This window comes from Hemiscyllium ocellatum, assembly GCF_020745735.1.
Source record: "Hemiscyllium ocellatum isolate sHemOce1 chromosome 27 unlocalized genomic scaffold, sHemOce1.pat.X.cur. SUPER_27_unloc_33, whole genome shotgun sequence".
NCBI lineage: Eukaryota > Metazoa > Chordata > Chondrichthyes > Orectolobiformes > Hemiscylliidae > Hemiscyllium > Hemiscyllium ocellatum.
In genome coordinates, this window is record NW_026867502.1 from 231,826 (window position 1) to 247,588 (window position 15,763).

Here is a 15,763-nt window from a genome sequence, read left to right on the forward strand (position 1 = left end):
CCTTTATTGTGACCCAACTTTGTTACAGCTTCAGATTCCCCCCCCCCAGCTCACCAAAAAGGCGTAGAAAAAGTTGCTGTTTTTTAAATAAGCAGCTCAAGGTCAAAGTGCACACATTGCCACCCCCCTCTCTTCCTTTACTATTGGTCAGCACCGAGTTGTCCCTTTGTAATTGGGTCCTTGCTACAGCCGTAACCCATAGGAAATACTGCCTCACTCACCAATTTCAACCCATACCTTGTCTCCAAGTAAGTTTCTCTCCACGCATTTGCCAGTGGGGGGGGGAGTGGGGGGGGGGGGGGGGGGCAGTGTAGAGTCAACCAGACTGTTGTGGGTCTGGAGTCACGTGTAGGCCAGACCGGGTAAAGGATGCAGCTGGGATGACCAAGTGAATCCTCTCCCACAACGACAGTTTCCTTCCCTAAAAAGGACGTGAGTGAATCAGATGGGGGTTTCTCCACCCCCAACCCCCGAAAATGGTTTCACCGTTAGATTCTGAACTCCAGATTTCTGACCAAATTCCAAATCCACCATCTGCTGCGTGGAATTCAAACCTGGGTGTCCCTGGAACTGGGTTGATAGTCCAGTCGATAATGGCACTTGGCCGTCGCTCCTTCAATCCCCCTGCAATGGCACGTGAACTCGCTGGTGCCTCCGCAGGCGGGAGGAGCAGGTGAAGGCAACTGAAGGGCCTTTACTGTGTGTGGACCCACTGGTGGGTCAGCAAGTTGGAGGCCTGGGTAAATCTCTTCCCACACTCAGGACAGCTGAAGGGCCTCTGCCCCGTGTGGACCCGCTGGTGGGTCAGGAGGTGGGAGGCCCGGACAAAGGCCTTCCCGCACTCGGGACAGCTGAAGGGCCTTTCCCCAGTGTGGAGCCGCTGGTGCCTGAGCAGGTTTGAAGAATTCCTGAAGATTTTCCCACACTCGGGCACTGGAAGGGCCGTTCCCCTGTGTGGATACGCCAGTGGATCAGCATGATAGAGTCCTGGGTAAAGCCCTTACAGCATTCGGGGCAGGAGAACGGCTTCTCCCGTGTGGATGTGCCGATGAACCTCCAGGGCAGACGGAGCACGGAAGCCTTTCCCGCAGTCGCCACACTTCCACTGTTTCTCCACAGGGCAGGATTTCTCGGGTTTTTCCATGGCCGAAGCTTTAGCTGCACACGTGTGGAGACCCTCCCCAACATGAATTCCTCTTCCCAGGCCGTATAGCTGTTACACGATCCTCACTGAGAGCACTGCAACAGTAGGGTCTCTCATCCAGTCCCACTGATGCTGAAAATGTACCCAAACAGGAACCAAAATGCTTTGCTCCTTCTCACAGAATCAGAGTTGAAAACCGTTGCGTTCCCAATGGACTGAGTGACTGTCAGACATTGACATCAAAGTGAGGACTGCAGTCACTGAAGAGTCAGTGTTGAAAAGTGCAGAGCTGGAAAAGCGCAGGAGGTCAGGCAGCATCCGAGGAGGAGAATCAACGTTTCGGGCATCAGGTCTTCACCTGTTGATTTTGAAACTTCTGTCTTCAGATCTTCAAATTCTCTGTAAAAAGCGATTACAAACGTCATCACTGTCAGTGCAGGGTAGAAATTCTGAACAAGCAATTAATTCTACTTTCTGTGGAACATTCTTTTCTTTTGTTATTCCACAAAATTGAAAGCACCATCCCAATCTCACCCCCCCCGCCCCCCGATCTCACTCCACTCTAATTCTCCTGAAAGTGCTGATTCAGGATCTTACAGGGGCAGAAAAGCAAAAACGTCAAAACTGACATCTCTCTGAATTTTGGATACCTCCACCTGAAAGTGAATATCTTTCATAACACTGGGATACTGCTAAGAGTGAGCAGGTCTGATTTGGGAAGAGTGTCAATTCAGGGTGAACCTGCAATACAGCTTCTTGAAGAAGAACTAGACGCAAAATGGTTAACGTCCCCGGGAAGCGGGGGAGCAAAATGAGACATCAAGGAATTAACAGACACCAGAGAGAAACTGAAGGTAAAGATGTCGCAAATGTTTGTGGAAAGCCAGAGTCACAGACATACAGACACTTGGATCAAACTCTTCGGCGCTGACCAGATATCCAAAATTAATCTAGTCCCATTTGCCAGCACTTGGCCCAAATCCCTCTGAGTCCTTCCTATTCACATCCCCAACCAGATGACTTTTAAAATACTGCAACTGTACCAGCCTGAGCCACTTCCTCTGGCAGCTCATTCCATAAATGCACCACCCTCTGCGTAAAAAGAATACCCCTTTAGGCCGCTTAAATCACAAACGCCCCCACCCCTGTCCACACCCTTAACTCATTAACCTCCAGGCCTGGACTCCCCCATCCCAAGGAAAAGACCTTGTCTAATTACCCTCTCCCCGCCCCTCTTCATTTTATAAAAGTCTTTCAGGTCACCCCCCCCCCCGCAATTTATCCGTCTCCCCTCACCTTTAGTTTGCAGAGTCTGCTCCCTCCCTGGATTCACTCCAGTTGCTACAAGTGAACAGATTCCCCCTCCCTCCCTGGATGCAGAGTTCCCCAGAGGGAAGGAGTTGCACTCTGAAACTGACATGGCCACTTCCGCGTTGTGACGTCACCAATGGAGCAAGGCCGGCAGCGGGAGCCCCCACACTGCGCCTGCTCCGGGCGGCGGCCGTCTGGTCCGCAGTGCGCCTGCGCAGTTTGCAAAACCTCTTCCCTTCGGAGAAGTTCCATAGTATGGAAGCAGGCCACTCGGCCCAGGGAGTCCACACCGACCCTCCGAAGGGTAACCCATCCACACCCATTCTCCCACTCCTATTGCTCAGCATTTAACCCTTACTAATGCACCTAACCTGCACATCCTATGGTTAATCCACCCTAACCTAGACAGACGCCAGCCAGACATCATAAATTAACGCAGTTCCATTTGCCAGCATTTGGCCCACATTCTTCCAAACCTTTGCTATTCACATATGCAGATGCCTTTTAGATTGTGTCATTATTTCAGCCTCCACCACTTCCTCTGGCAGCAGGTTCCACACCTCCACTACCCTCTGTGAGAAAAAAATTCTGCTCATTTCCCTTTCCCCATTCACCTCAGACCTATGTTCTTCTAGTTCTGGACTCCCCTACCCTGGTGAAAACACCTTGCCCTGATCCATGCCCCTTATATACTTTTATAAGGTCACCCTTCAGCCTCTGATGCTCCAGTGAAAATATCCCTGGCCTATCAGCCTCTCCCTGTACCTCAAACATTCCAACTCTGTCAACAAGCCTTATAAAGTTTTCCCACCCCTTTCAAAGTTTCACAACACCTTTCCTATTGCAGGAAGACCAGAACTGAATGCAGTATTCCAAAAGTGGCCTAACCACATGTCCTGCACAGCCGCAACAGCCTCCCAAATCCCGTACTCAATGCTCTGACCCATAAAGGAAAGCATACCAAGGTCTCTTTGTTTTGCAACACTCCCCTTAACTGTTCAAGTCCTGCCTGGATTGATTGACCAAAACGCAAACCTCACATTTCTCTAAATTAAACTCAACCTGCCACTCTTTGGCCGATCAGCCCATCCGATCAATTCTCATTTATATCTCTTTCCACCCTTATTCCAGAGAAGCTGAAGATCTCCATCCCACACACTCTCCCTCCATTTTCAGTTTGCTGAACCTAATCCCAGCTGTACCACATCCTGAAGGGTCTGGTTCATGCTGATTAACAGGGCCATACTCACCAGGAGGGGGATCTAATTGAAACATACCAAATACTGAACGACCTGGACATTGGGAAGATATTTCAATTGGTAAGAGAGACTAGGACCAGAAGACCTTTTAGAATGGAGAAAAGGAAAAACTTCAGCCAGAGAGTGGTGAATCTATGGAATTCCTTGACACAGAAGGCTGTGGAGGCCAGGTCACTGGGTATATTTAAAACTGAGACAGGTAGGTTCTTGAGTATCAAGGGGATCGAGACGTATTGGGAGAAAGCAGGTGAATGGGGTTGACAAACCGATCAGCCACGATTGAATGGTATGAGCAGACCCGATGTGGTGAATGGCCAAATATCTGCTCCTGTCTTATGGTCTCTTATCTTCCTGGACAAAGTGAGAGAGTTGGGAGCAGGAGTAGGTCATTTGGTTTTTCGAGCCTGCACCAGCTTTGAACAGATCATAACTGGATATTAATCTACCTACATCTAGGTGGATAGGCTGGGATGTTTTCAATGGAACACAGGAAGTGGAGATGCGACATTATAGGAGAATTATAAAATCATGAGGGGCATAGATGAGGTGAATGGCAGGAGTTGTTTCAAGATTAGGAGCAAATTTTAAAGGTGCGAGGTGAAAAGATTTTAAAAGAGATATGAGGAGCACCTTTTTCCTTTGAGAGAGTGGTTTGTGTGTGGAATGAATGTCCAGAGGAAATGGTGGATGCAGGTACAGTAACAGCGTTTAAAAGATGTTTGGATAAGGACATGAATAGGAAAGGTTCAGAGGGAGGTAAAAACAATGACTGCAGATGCTGGAAACCAGATTCTGGATTCGTGGTGCTGGAAGAGCACAGCAGTTCAGGCAGCATCCAAGGAGCAGCAAAAGCCGGAAGGTTCGGAGGGATATGGACCAAACACAGGCAGGTGGAATGAGTTTAGTTTGTAAACATAGTCAGCACGGACTAGTTGGACTGAAGGGTCTGTTTCTGTGCCGTCCGACTTGTAATTGTTCTATACTGGCCTTGAAACCATTTTCTTGTGTTCCCCCAGAAACATCCACCTCTTTGTTGTTCAAAAATCAGATGAGTTCAGCCTTGAATATATTTAATGACCCCCGAACTGCAGGAAGACATCCCCACTTCTGAACTTAATTCCTCTTGCTAATATACCACTTGCCTTGCTGATTGCTTGCTGCACCTGTCTGACAACAGGCAGTGACTGGTGTAGGAGGACGCTGAGGCCCCTTTGTCCATCCACACATCATTCCTGATGAAGGGCTCGGGCCTGAAACTTCAACTCTCCTGCTCCTTGGAAGCTGCCTGAATGCTGTGCTTTTCCAGTGCTACACTTTTTGACTCTGATCTTCAACACCTGCAGTCCTCCCCTTCCCCACATTCCCATATATCACCAATTAAACAATGCACTTCCTTTCTGCTGTTTTCTTCCCCACAGCAAAGGCTATAACTTCACACTGTGGGACTGTTTGCCAATTGAGACGCAGACCTGGATCAACATTTCCTGAGACTGCTCCTCCCTGGATTCACTGCCTTTACATTCAGTTGCTGCGAGTCAACAATTGAAGCCCACAATGAAATAAGAAATTGAAAAGAGAGTGCCGTACTCCCAGATGTTAAACAGAGGAAGGAGGTTGCACTCTGGAGTGAAGCTCAATCTTCATTCAAAGAGAGAGGTGCAGCAGCAGCTTCAGAAGCTCATGGGACAACTTCCGCATTCAGACAATAGGGGATGTTCTCATTGGCAGGAGGACTACTCTCCGTTCGGTCCTCCAAGGCTCCCCATTGGCTTCTAAAGAAGATCGCCCCCGTTGCAGCGGACAGCTAGGAGCATGCGCCGTTCTTGCTGACACCGAGGAGCATGCGCCGTACACTCGGTGGCAATGCTGCGATTACTGACAAATTTAAGTCTCCAAATGCCAATAGGAGAAAAAGAAACGGTAGAACCAATATTTCTTTTCCCCGTGACTCGACCTAACCAAACATGCTCCTCACTATTTTTGCTAGTCACCTTGCCTGCACCCCTCATTATTTTACAAATCTCAATAAGGTCACCCCTCAACCTCCTCCACTCCAGAGAATAAAGTCTCAGCCTCTCCTTATAACTCAAACCCTTCAGTCCTGGCAACATCCTGGTAACTCTTTACCGAACCCTCTCTAATAGTATTCTTCCCATAACAGAGCCACCAGAACTGTACTCTGTTGTAAAAGTGGCCTCACCAACATCCTGTACAATTTCAAAACGATGTCCCAACTCCAACATTCAACGGTGTGTACAATGAAGGCAAGTGGGCTAAACAACTCTTAACCACTTAGTCTACCAGTGATGCAACTTTCAAAGAACTATGTACCTGAACCATACCTCCATGTCTCTGTTCTACAACATAACCCAGGGCCCTGCCAGTAACTGCAATTCCTCCCCTTCTTTTTTTAAGCAAAATACAATTCCTCACTTTTATCTATACCTCTCTCCCGTACACATGCTCTCTCTCAAACACAGACACACACCACTCAACACTCTCACAGGTTTATACTCCTCATACATTACCATGCATGCACACAGGCAAACATATACTCTTAGGCAAACTCTCACACACAAAGTCACACACACACACACACTCTGATGCATGCACAGACACACACAGGTCAATGGGGTAAATTTGCATTTGCAGATACATTCAATTTTGATCAAAAAAAGCACACAATCGGCAGGCAGTCAATCCATGTAATATTTTGTACATTCCTACTTTGGAAATTCAAGATTGGGATACAGACAGAGTCAAACCTCACATTCTTCATTTACTGAGCTGAGATGTCACTGATTTTTATAAAACCTTAAGTCATCTCAAGAATGTGACTCAAAAGTACTTCTGAGCTTTACATATTAATTACAAAACCCACAACCCATTCTAGAAGATGAAAGACTAAACCACAATCTTGATTTGTTCAATATATCCTATCAGTAGTATGACACTGATCGGTTGCGATATGTTCCTGCTCCATAGCTACCCGATGAAAGAGCAGCACTAGGAAAGCTACTGCTTCCAAATAAATCTGTTGGATGATAATCTGGTGCTGTGTAATTTTTTCCACTTTATCCACTCCAGTCCAACACCGGCACTTCCACATCGTTCCCAGTGAATACAGCCCACAGCTCCTGGTGCTGCCAGGAAACCTTACAATGCCGATGACACGGTGCACTCTGTACTCCTGAAAAAATTCTAACGATACTGGCTCCTCATTCACTGCTCCATCTGATACACGACATTGGAAACTCTGCATGAGGCTGAAAGAAATGAGCAGCTTTAAAACCAAAACCTCTTGGAGCTCAAAGCCTTCAATGAGAGTCTGAGCCAGGGGGTAAGTTCAGGTAACCCTTTATTGTGACCCAACTTTGTTACAGCTTCAGATTCTCTCCAGCAAAAAGGCAGAGAAAGCATAGCAGATTTTTAAAAAACAAAACACCTTAAGATCAAAGTGCACACAGACCCCCGCCTCCCCTTTCTTTAATATTGGCCAGCACGAAATTGTCTCTTTGTAATTGGATCCTCATTACAACCATAACCCGGAGGAAGTATTGCCTCACTCAGCAATTTCAACCCATATCCTGTGTCCAAGTAAGTTTCTCCTCGCCCATTTGCCAGGGGCTTTTGGGGGGGCTGGGGGCGGGGGGAATAAGCCACACTGCTGTGGGTCTGGAGTCACATACAGGCCAGACCGGGTAAAGGGTGCAGCTGGGGCGACTGAGTGAATCAGATGGGGGTTTCTCCACCCCCACACCCCTAAAATGGTTTCACCGTTAGATTCTGAACTCCAGATTTCTGACCAAATTCCAATTCCACCATCTGTCGCGGTGGGAATTGAACCCGGAATCCCTGGAACTGGGTTGATCATCCAGTCGATAATGGCACTTGGCCGTCACTCCTTCAATCCCCCTGCGATGGCACGTGAACTCGCTGGTGGCTCCGGAGGTGGGAAGAGCGGGTGAAGCCTTTCCCGCATTCGAGGCAACTGAAGGGCCTCTCCCCCGTGTGGATCCGCCGGTGGGTCAGCAGGTTGGAGGACCGGGCAAAGCTTTTCCCGCACTCGGGGCAGTCGAAGGGCCTTTCCCCCGTGTGGACTCGCCGATGCTTCACCAGGGCAGAGGAATCGCTGAAGGCCTTCCCGCACTCGGGGCAGCTGAAGGGCTTCTGCCCTGTGTGGACCCTTTGGTGCTTCAGCAGGTCGGAGGAATCGCTGAAGCCTTTCCCGCACTCGGGGCAACTGAAGGGCCTCTCCCCGGTGTGGACGCGCTGATGCTTCAGCAGGTCGGAGGAATAGCTGAAGGCCTTCCCACATTCGGGGCAGCTGAAGGGCTTCTCCCCAGTGTGGACCCTCTGGTGCGTACGCAAGTTGCCCACCTGACTGAATCCCTTCCCACACTCGGGGCAGGAGAACGGCCTCTCCCCAGTGTGGATCCGCCGGTGGGTCAGCAGGATGGACGCCTGTGTAAAGGCCTTCCCGCACTCAGGGCAGCTGAAGGGCCTCTCCCCCGTGTGGACCCGCCGGTGCTTCAGCAGGATGGAGGAATTGCTAAAGATCTTGCCGCACTCAGTGCAGGGGAACGGCCTCTCCCCTGTGTGGACCTGCTGGTGGGCCTGCAGGGCGGAGGAATTGCTGAAGGCCTTCCTGCACTCAGGGCAGAAGAACGGCCTCTCTCCGGTGTGACTGCGCCGATGAATCTCCAGGGCAGACGGAGCACGGAAGCCTTTCCCACAGTCACCACACTTCCATGGTTTCTCCAAGGGGCGGGATTCCTCGGGTTTCTCCATGGCCAAAGCTTCAGTCGCGCACAAACACGTCGAGAATTCCTCTTTCCAGGCCGTATAGCTGCTACACACTCCTCATTCAGTGCGCTGCAACAGTTGGGTCTCTCATCCAATCCCACTGATGCTGAAAATGTACTCAAATGGGAACCAAAAAGCTTTCCTCCTTCTCACAGACTCATAGTTGAAAACTGTTGCGTTCCTGATGGACTGAGTGACTGTCAGACAGTGACATCAAAGTGAAAACTGTAGATGCTGGAGAGTCAGAGTCGAAAAGTCAGGCAGCATCCGAGGAGCAGGAGAGTCAACGTTTCGGGCATAAGCCCTTCATCTGTTGATCTTGAAACTTCCCGTCTTCAAATCTTCAAATACTCTGTAAAAAGAAAGAGATTACAAAGGTAGAAATTCTAAACAAGCAATTCTACTTTCTGCAGAATACTTTTTTTTATTCCACAAAACTGAAAGCACCATCTCACTCCGCTCTAACTAATTCTCCTGAAGGATCTTCCAGGGGCTGAAAAGCAAAAAAGCCAAGACTGACATCTCCGCATTTTGGATAACTCCACCTGGAAGTTAATATCTTTCACAACACTGGGATATTGCTGAGAGTGAGCAGGTCTGATTTTGGGAAGCAAAAAAAAGTGCCAATTCAGGGTGAACCTGCAATGCAGCTTCTTGAGGAAGGACCAGACACAAAATGGTTAACGACCCGGGAAGGGGGGAACAAAATGAGACATCGAGGCATTAACACTGACACCAGAGAAAAACTGAACATACAGACGTGGCAAACTTCGTTGGAAAGCCAGGGTCATAGAGACATAGAGACATACAGCACAGAAACACCCTGTGGTCCAACACGCCTGTACCAAACAGTAAAAAGACATCTGGGTGTTGTTGTACACCAGTCAATGAAGGTAAGCATGCAGGTACAGCAGGTAGTAAAGAAGGCTAATAGCATGCTGGCCTTCATAACAAGAGGGATTGAGTATAGAAGCAAAGAGGTTCTTCTGCAGCTGTACAGGGCCCTGGTGAGACCACACCTGGAGTACTGTGTGCAGTTCTGGTCTCCAAATTTGAGGAAAGACATTCTGGCTATTGAGGAAGTGCAGCATAGGTTCACGAGGTCAATTCCTGGAATGGCGGGACTACCTTACGCTGAAAGACTGGAGCGACTGAGCTTGTATACCCTAGAGTTTAGAAAACTGAGAGGGGATCTGATTGAGACATATAAGAATATTAAAGGATTGGACACGCTAGAGCCAGGAAACATGCTTCCGCTGATGGGTGAGTGCCAAACCAGAGGACATAGCTTAAAAATACAGTGTAGACCATTTAGGACAGAGATGAGGAGAAACTTCTTCAGCAGGGAGTGGTGGCTGTGTGGAATGCTCTGCCCTAGAGGGCAGTGGAGGTCCAGTCTTTGGATTCATTTGAGAAAGAGTTGGATAGAGCTCTCAAGGATAGTGGAATCAAGGGTTATTGAGATAAGGCAGGAACAGGATACTGATTAAGGATGATCAGCCATGATCATATTGAATGGTGGTGCAGGCTCAAAGGGCAGAATGGCCTACTCCTGCACCTATTGTCTATGTTCCAAATCATTCAAATCCCATTTGCCAGCATTAGCCATTTTCCATTTAAACCCTTCCTATTCATATCCCCATTCAGATGCCTTTTTAAATGTTGTAATTGTACTTTCCTCCACCACTTGTGCCATCCTCTGGGTTAATAAATTGCCCTTTTGGTCAGTTTTACACCTGCCCCTCTCCCCCACCCTGAACCAATTACCCTCCCATTCTGGACTCCCCCACCCCAGGGAAAAGACCTTGCCTATTTACCCTATCCATGCTCTTCATGATTTTATAAACCTCTATAAGGTCACACTTCAGCCTCCGACGCTCCAGGGAAAACAGCCCCAGCCTGTTGAGCCTCTTTCTATAGCACAAATCCTCCAACCCTGGCAACATCCTAGCAAATCGTTTCTGAACCCTTTCATGTTTACAACATCCTTCCAATAGGAGGGAGACACAATATTGCAGAAGTGGCTGTGGTTCTGTTGGATAATGGTGGTTTAATTCCAAAGTGTTAATTCCTCCATGAGAAGGGAATAATCAGCAATGTAGCTGTGAGAGGCCCCTTGTAGAAGAGTGAAGAACTGAGTGAGAGAACATTCCATTCAGATGAAGAGGAACAGAGTTGATTCAGAGACTGGGGACTTCAATCTAAAGCAATGGCAGAAACAAGAACAGGCTGCAACAAATGAGGGAACATTATTGAAAGAAATGACAAACATTTAAATAGCACCAGAAGGAACAGTTGTTCCATCCTGTCTGACAAAATAAAACACGATAAGTGGCCTAGCCACAGCTTACAAGGGACATTAAGGATCGCATTTAGAGGGCGGCACGGTGGCACAGTGGTTAGCACTGCTGCCTCACAGCGCCTGTAGACCCGGGTTCAATTCCCGACTCAGGCGACTGACTGTGTGGAGTTTGCACGTTCTCCCCGTGTCTGCGTGGGTTTCCTCCGGGTGCTCCGGTTTCCTCCCACAGTCCAAAGATGTGTGGGTCAGGTGAATTGGCCAAGCTAAATTGCCCGTAGTGTTAGGTAAGGGGTAAATGTAGGGGTAAGGGTGGGTTGCGCTTCGGCGGGTCGGTGTGGACTTGTTGGGCCGAAGGGCCTGTTTCCACACTGTAAGTCTAATCTAATCTAATCTAATCAAAGAAGTGGCGTACGAATTGGCTAAAAATAAAGTAGCAGATCTGAAGACTGGGAGCAGTTCAGGTTTCAGCAAAAGGATTGATGAAAAGGGGAAATGGGGTAAGTGAAGAGGCAAAAAAAGCATTAGTGAAAACAATTACACTTAGAAACAGGCAAAGGTCTCATGTGGAATAAAGAGATGGCAGACCAATTCACCACATACGTTGCTCTGATCCTCACAAAGGAGGACACAAGTAACATCCCCAAAATGTTGGGGAACACATGGTCCATTGAGAGCAGAACTGAAGGAAATGAGCAGTTGTGTATAAATGGTGTTGGGGGAAATTGATGGGATTAAAAGTTTACAAATCCCCAGCATCTGGTGATCCAAACGCCAGACTATGGCCCAAGTCATCCAATTGTCAAATCTTGAGCTGACCTTAGCAGGACTTATACACTTAATGGTAAGGTCCCAGGGAGTGTTGCTGAACAAAGTGACCTTGGAGTGCAGGTGTATAGCTCCTTGAAAGTGGAGTTGCAGGTAGATAGGATAGTGAAGGTGTTTGACATGCTTTCCTTTATTAGTTGGAGTATTAATTAATGGAGTTAGGATGTCAGGTTGTGGCTGTACAGGACATTGGTTAGGCCACTTTTGGAATATTGCATGCAATTCTGGTCTCCTTCCTATCGGAAGGATGTTGTGAAACTTGAAAGGGTTCAGAAAAGGTTTACAAAAATGTTGCTACGTTTGGAGGATTTGAGCTATAGGGTGAAGTTGAATAGGCTGGGGCTGTTTTCCCTGAAGCATTGGAGACTGACCTTATAGAGAGGTTTATAAAATCATAATCATGGATAGGATAAATAGACAAAGTCTTTTCCCTGGGGTGGGGACATCCAGAACTAAAGGGCATAGGCTTAGGGTGAGAGGGGAAAGATATAAAAGAGACCCAAGGGACAACTTTTTCACTCAGAGGATGGTGCATGTGTGGAATGAGCTGCCAGAGGAAGTGGTAGAGGCTAGTACAATTGCAACATGTAAAAGGCATCTGGATGGGTATATGACTAGGAAGGGTTCAGAGGGATATGGGCTAGCTGCTGGCAAGTGGATTTAGATTAGGTTGGGATATATGGTTAGCATGGATGAGTTGGACTGAAGGGTCTGTTTCCATGCTATGATGTTTGTCTTGAGTTTCCCATCTGAAACTTGCATCATCCTATAAAAGAAATGTCCAAAAGACATCACTGTGCGCACAAGATGGAAAAAAGACTGAGGGGACAGTTCAACTTTCTACAGAACACTTTTCCTATCCACTTGCTAAATGTATTAAATTCGAATCCTACATATTATCCCTCCCCCTGCATTGAAATTCAAATCCATCCTCATGTCTTTCCTCCACTCCTGGTGTTCGCCCTTTTCTCTTGTCTACAAACTGAAACTAACACCAACACGTCAATGCCCTCCTGCTCACTGCCATCTCGGAAACACCCACATCCTGTTCCAGTGGCACAAATTATCACATTAATTCACCTCAAATTCACAACCCATCTAAGTATTGTTTTTTTCTGGACCTGTCTCCCACTTCCTTTTCCTGTTTTAAGGGCACACAGACCGAGCTCAGGGCCAGGTCTCCCAGAGAGTGAGATGAGGAAATTCTAGTTGACACAAAGGATGCCCCGAGGTTGGAATTACCTCCCGGAAATGACGGCGAACGGTGCCTTCACCAAGATGGCCGCCCGCCAGCCCGGCCCAAAGACAACTTCCGCCTGACCCTCACAAAGATGGCCGTCGGTTGCCCGGGCAACCCGAGGGGTCCTTCGCCGGTGAAGTAAACAGTGGGCCTGGGCGGCTTTTATTGGAGACCCGAGGAGTTTATAAATCCCACCCCCCTCCCCCGGTTCCCAATCCTACCCTGTCTCACCATCTCTCCCCGGGGGCAGGAGCCAGGTCTTGGCGCTTGGGCCTGGTGACCTCCCCCGGGATGTCTCTGAGACCTGTCCGTGTTCTGAAGAAGGATCCCCGGACCCGGAACGCGCTGCTGGACCCAGCGGTTTCGGTCCTTGTTCCTTCGGCCGCCGTCCGGCTGCGGGAGCTACACTGCACATGCGCCAGCTCGTATAGGGGCGGGGTCATAAAGAGTGACGTCTTCGCCAGTTTAGGGGGCGTGGTTGGAGGAGTCCTCCAAGAATTCGGACACAATAGGGGGCGGGGCGATAGTTGTGCCCGCCCCCGCCCCTAAAAGTTGGGTTTCTTTTGGGTTCGAAGGTAGTTTTTTTTATTCAATTTTCAGCCTGTTCAGAAGTGAGCAGAATGGATTCTTTCTTGATTACAATGTTTTATTAAAATGCCTATTAAATTTTAAAATTTATTAAAAGTGATAAGTGCTAACTTAGCCTGGAGTGCGTCTTTTTAAGAGCAAAAAGAAATTGTTGTTATCTGGGTCTGCAGATTTTGGATGAGCAAAAATGGCCTTTAGTATAGCGATATATTCTTCCTGTCGGAAATGAGAGATTAGGGAGAGTTTCCATGTTACTGAGGATTGTCTGCAGCAAGTGTCCTTGGTCACGAATCCTATCAGATCGACTGGATCTGTTGGAGCAAAAGTTCGAGGCAATGAGGAATTCACAAGAGCTAGGGGGTGTAATAGATACTTATAGGAAGTGAGAAAAGCTGCAGATACAGTCAGATAGATGGAGTAACACCAGGAAAGGTAGGAGAGGTAAACAGTTAGTGCAGGAATCTTCTGTGGCTATACCCGTTTCAAACAAGTATACTGGTTTGGAAAATGTATGGGGTGATGGACTCCCAGCGGAACGTGGCATGAACAGCCAAGTTTCTGGTATTGAGACAGGCTCTAATGTAATGAGGGGCATGCTGGGGTCCAAGTGTTCGATTGTGACAGGGGACCCTCTAGTCAGATGCACAGACAGACATTTCTGCAGCCAGCAGCGAATAATCGAATGGTGTGTTGCCTCCCTCGTGCCAGGATCAAGGATGTCTCGGAGAGGGTGCAGAATATTCCAAAAGGGGAGAGGGACAAGCAGGTCGTCATTGTACACACTGGAACCAATGACATCGGAAGGGAAAAAGATGAGATTCTGAAGGGTCAAAGAAAATTAGGCAGGAATTGAAATAAGAAGGTCCTCGAGGGTCGTAATACCTGGGTTACTCTCGGTGCTATAAGCTAGTGAGGGTAGGAATAGGAGAATAGAGAAGATGAATATATGATTGAGGACCTTGTTCAGGGGAGAAGGGCTCACATTTTTGGATTGTTGGATTCTCTTCTGGGGTAGAAGTGATGTGTACAAGAAGGACAGATTGCACCTGAATTGGAAGGGGACTAATATACTGACAGGGAGATTTGTGAGAGCTGCTCATGAGGTTTTAAACTAGTTAGGTGGGAATAGTGAGGAAAGAGATCAATCTGAGACTGGTACAATTGGGAAAAGGAGTGAGTCAAGCAGTCAGGGTAGGTAGGGACAAAGCAGAGAACAAGTTAGGATTGGTAAATTGAACTGAATTTACTTCAATGCAAGAGGCCTAACATGAAATGCAGATGAAGTCAGGGCATGGGATATGACAGCAATCACAGAAACGTGGCTCAGTGATGGACAGGACTGGCAGCTTAATGTTCCACAATACAAATGCTATAGGAAGGGTAGAAAAGGGGGCAAGCGAGGTGGGGAGTGGTGTTTTTGATAAGGGTTGGTATTACAGCTGTATTTAAGCAGAATATTCTTGGGAATACATCCAGGAAAGTTATTTGGGTGGAACTGAAATGAGAGGGATAATCACCTTATTGGGATGGTATTATATACCCCCCTAAGAGTCAGCGGGAAATTGAGAAACAGATTTGTAAGGAGATTTCAGTTATCAGTAAGAATAATACGGTGGTTATGGTGGGGGACTTTACATCTTTGTCCCCTCACATTAAACTAATGTCCTCTAGTTCTTGACTCCCCCGCCCCAGGAAAATACTTTGTCTAATTTACCCTGTCCATGATTTTATAAACTTCTACACAGTTACCCCTTAGCCTCTGATGCTCCAGAGAAAATAGCTCCATCCTCTTCAGCCTCTCCCTATAGCTCAAACCTTGTTCATCTTTTCTGAACCCTTTCAAGTTTCACAACATCCTTCCAAAAGGAAGGAGACCAGAATTGCATGCAATATTCCACAAGTGACTTAACCGAGGTGTGATACAGCTGAAACATGACCTCCCAACTCCTATACTCAACACTCTGACCAATAAAGGAAAGCATACCTTCTTCACTATCCTATCTACCTGCAACTCCACTTTTAAGGAGCTATGAACCTGCACTCCAAGATCTCTTTGTTCAGTAACACTCCCCTGAACCTTACCATTAAATGTATAAGTCCTGCTCTGATTTGCTTTTCCAAAAATGCAGCCCCTCACATTTATCTAAATTGAACTCCATCTGCCACTCCTCAGCCATTGGCCCATCTGATCAAGATCCCGTTGTAAATTTGAGGTAACCTTGCTCGCTGTCCACTATACCTCCAATTTTGGTGTCATCTGCAAACTCACTAACTATACCTCCTATGTT

General features: G+C 47.6%; 2 protein-coding genes and 1 long non-coding RNA gene across 4 annotated transcripts in view; 1 reads left to right on the forward strand and 2 right to left on the reverse strand.

The window, feature by feature from the left end:
* The window catches only part of LOC132808143 (gastrula zinc finger protein XlCGF57.1-like), a 63,285-nt gene extending 60,722 nt beyond the window's left edge, over positions 1–2,563 (reverse strand). The window contains exons 1-2 of the mRNA XM_060822020.1: positions 2,441–2,563; positions 222–1,543 (exon numbers count right to left, since the gene is read on the reverse strand). The gene's annotated coding sequence lies outside the window, so the exon portion shown is untranslated. The remainder of the gene's footprint in view (positions 1–221; positions 1,544–2,440) is intronic.
* LOC132808146 (uncharacterized) overlaps positions 1–6,762 on the forward strand; it is a 32,838-nt gene extending 26,076 nt beyond the window's left edge. The window contains exon 3 of the long non-coding RNA XR_009642033.1: positions 5,133–6,762. This is a non-coding gene — a long non-coding RNA (uncharacterized LOC132808146). The remainder of the gene's footprint in view (positions 1–5,132) is intronic.
* LOC132808144 (zinc finger protein 850-like) overlaps positions 1–15,763 on the reverse strand; it is a 131,059-nt gene that overhangs the window by 66,087 nt on the left and 49,209 nt on the right. The window contains exon 3 of one of the 2 annotated variants that reach the window (XM_060822022.1): positions 7,056–8,302. The exons of the other annotated variant lie outside the window; for it this stretch is intronic. Within the exon in view, the coding sequence (XP_060678005.1) occupies positions 7,621–8,302 (682 nt within the window). The 3' untranslated portion in view covers positions 7,056–7,620. Of the gene's footprint in view, positions 1–7,055; positions 8,303–15,763 lie in introns of those variants that run through there. 2 annotated transcript variants of the gene reach the window in all.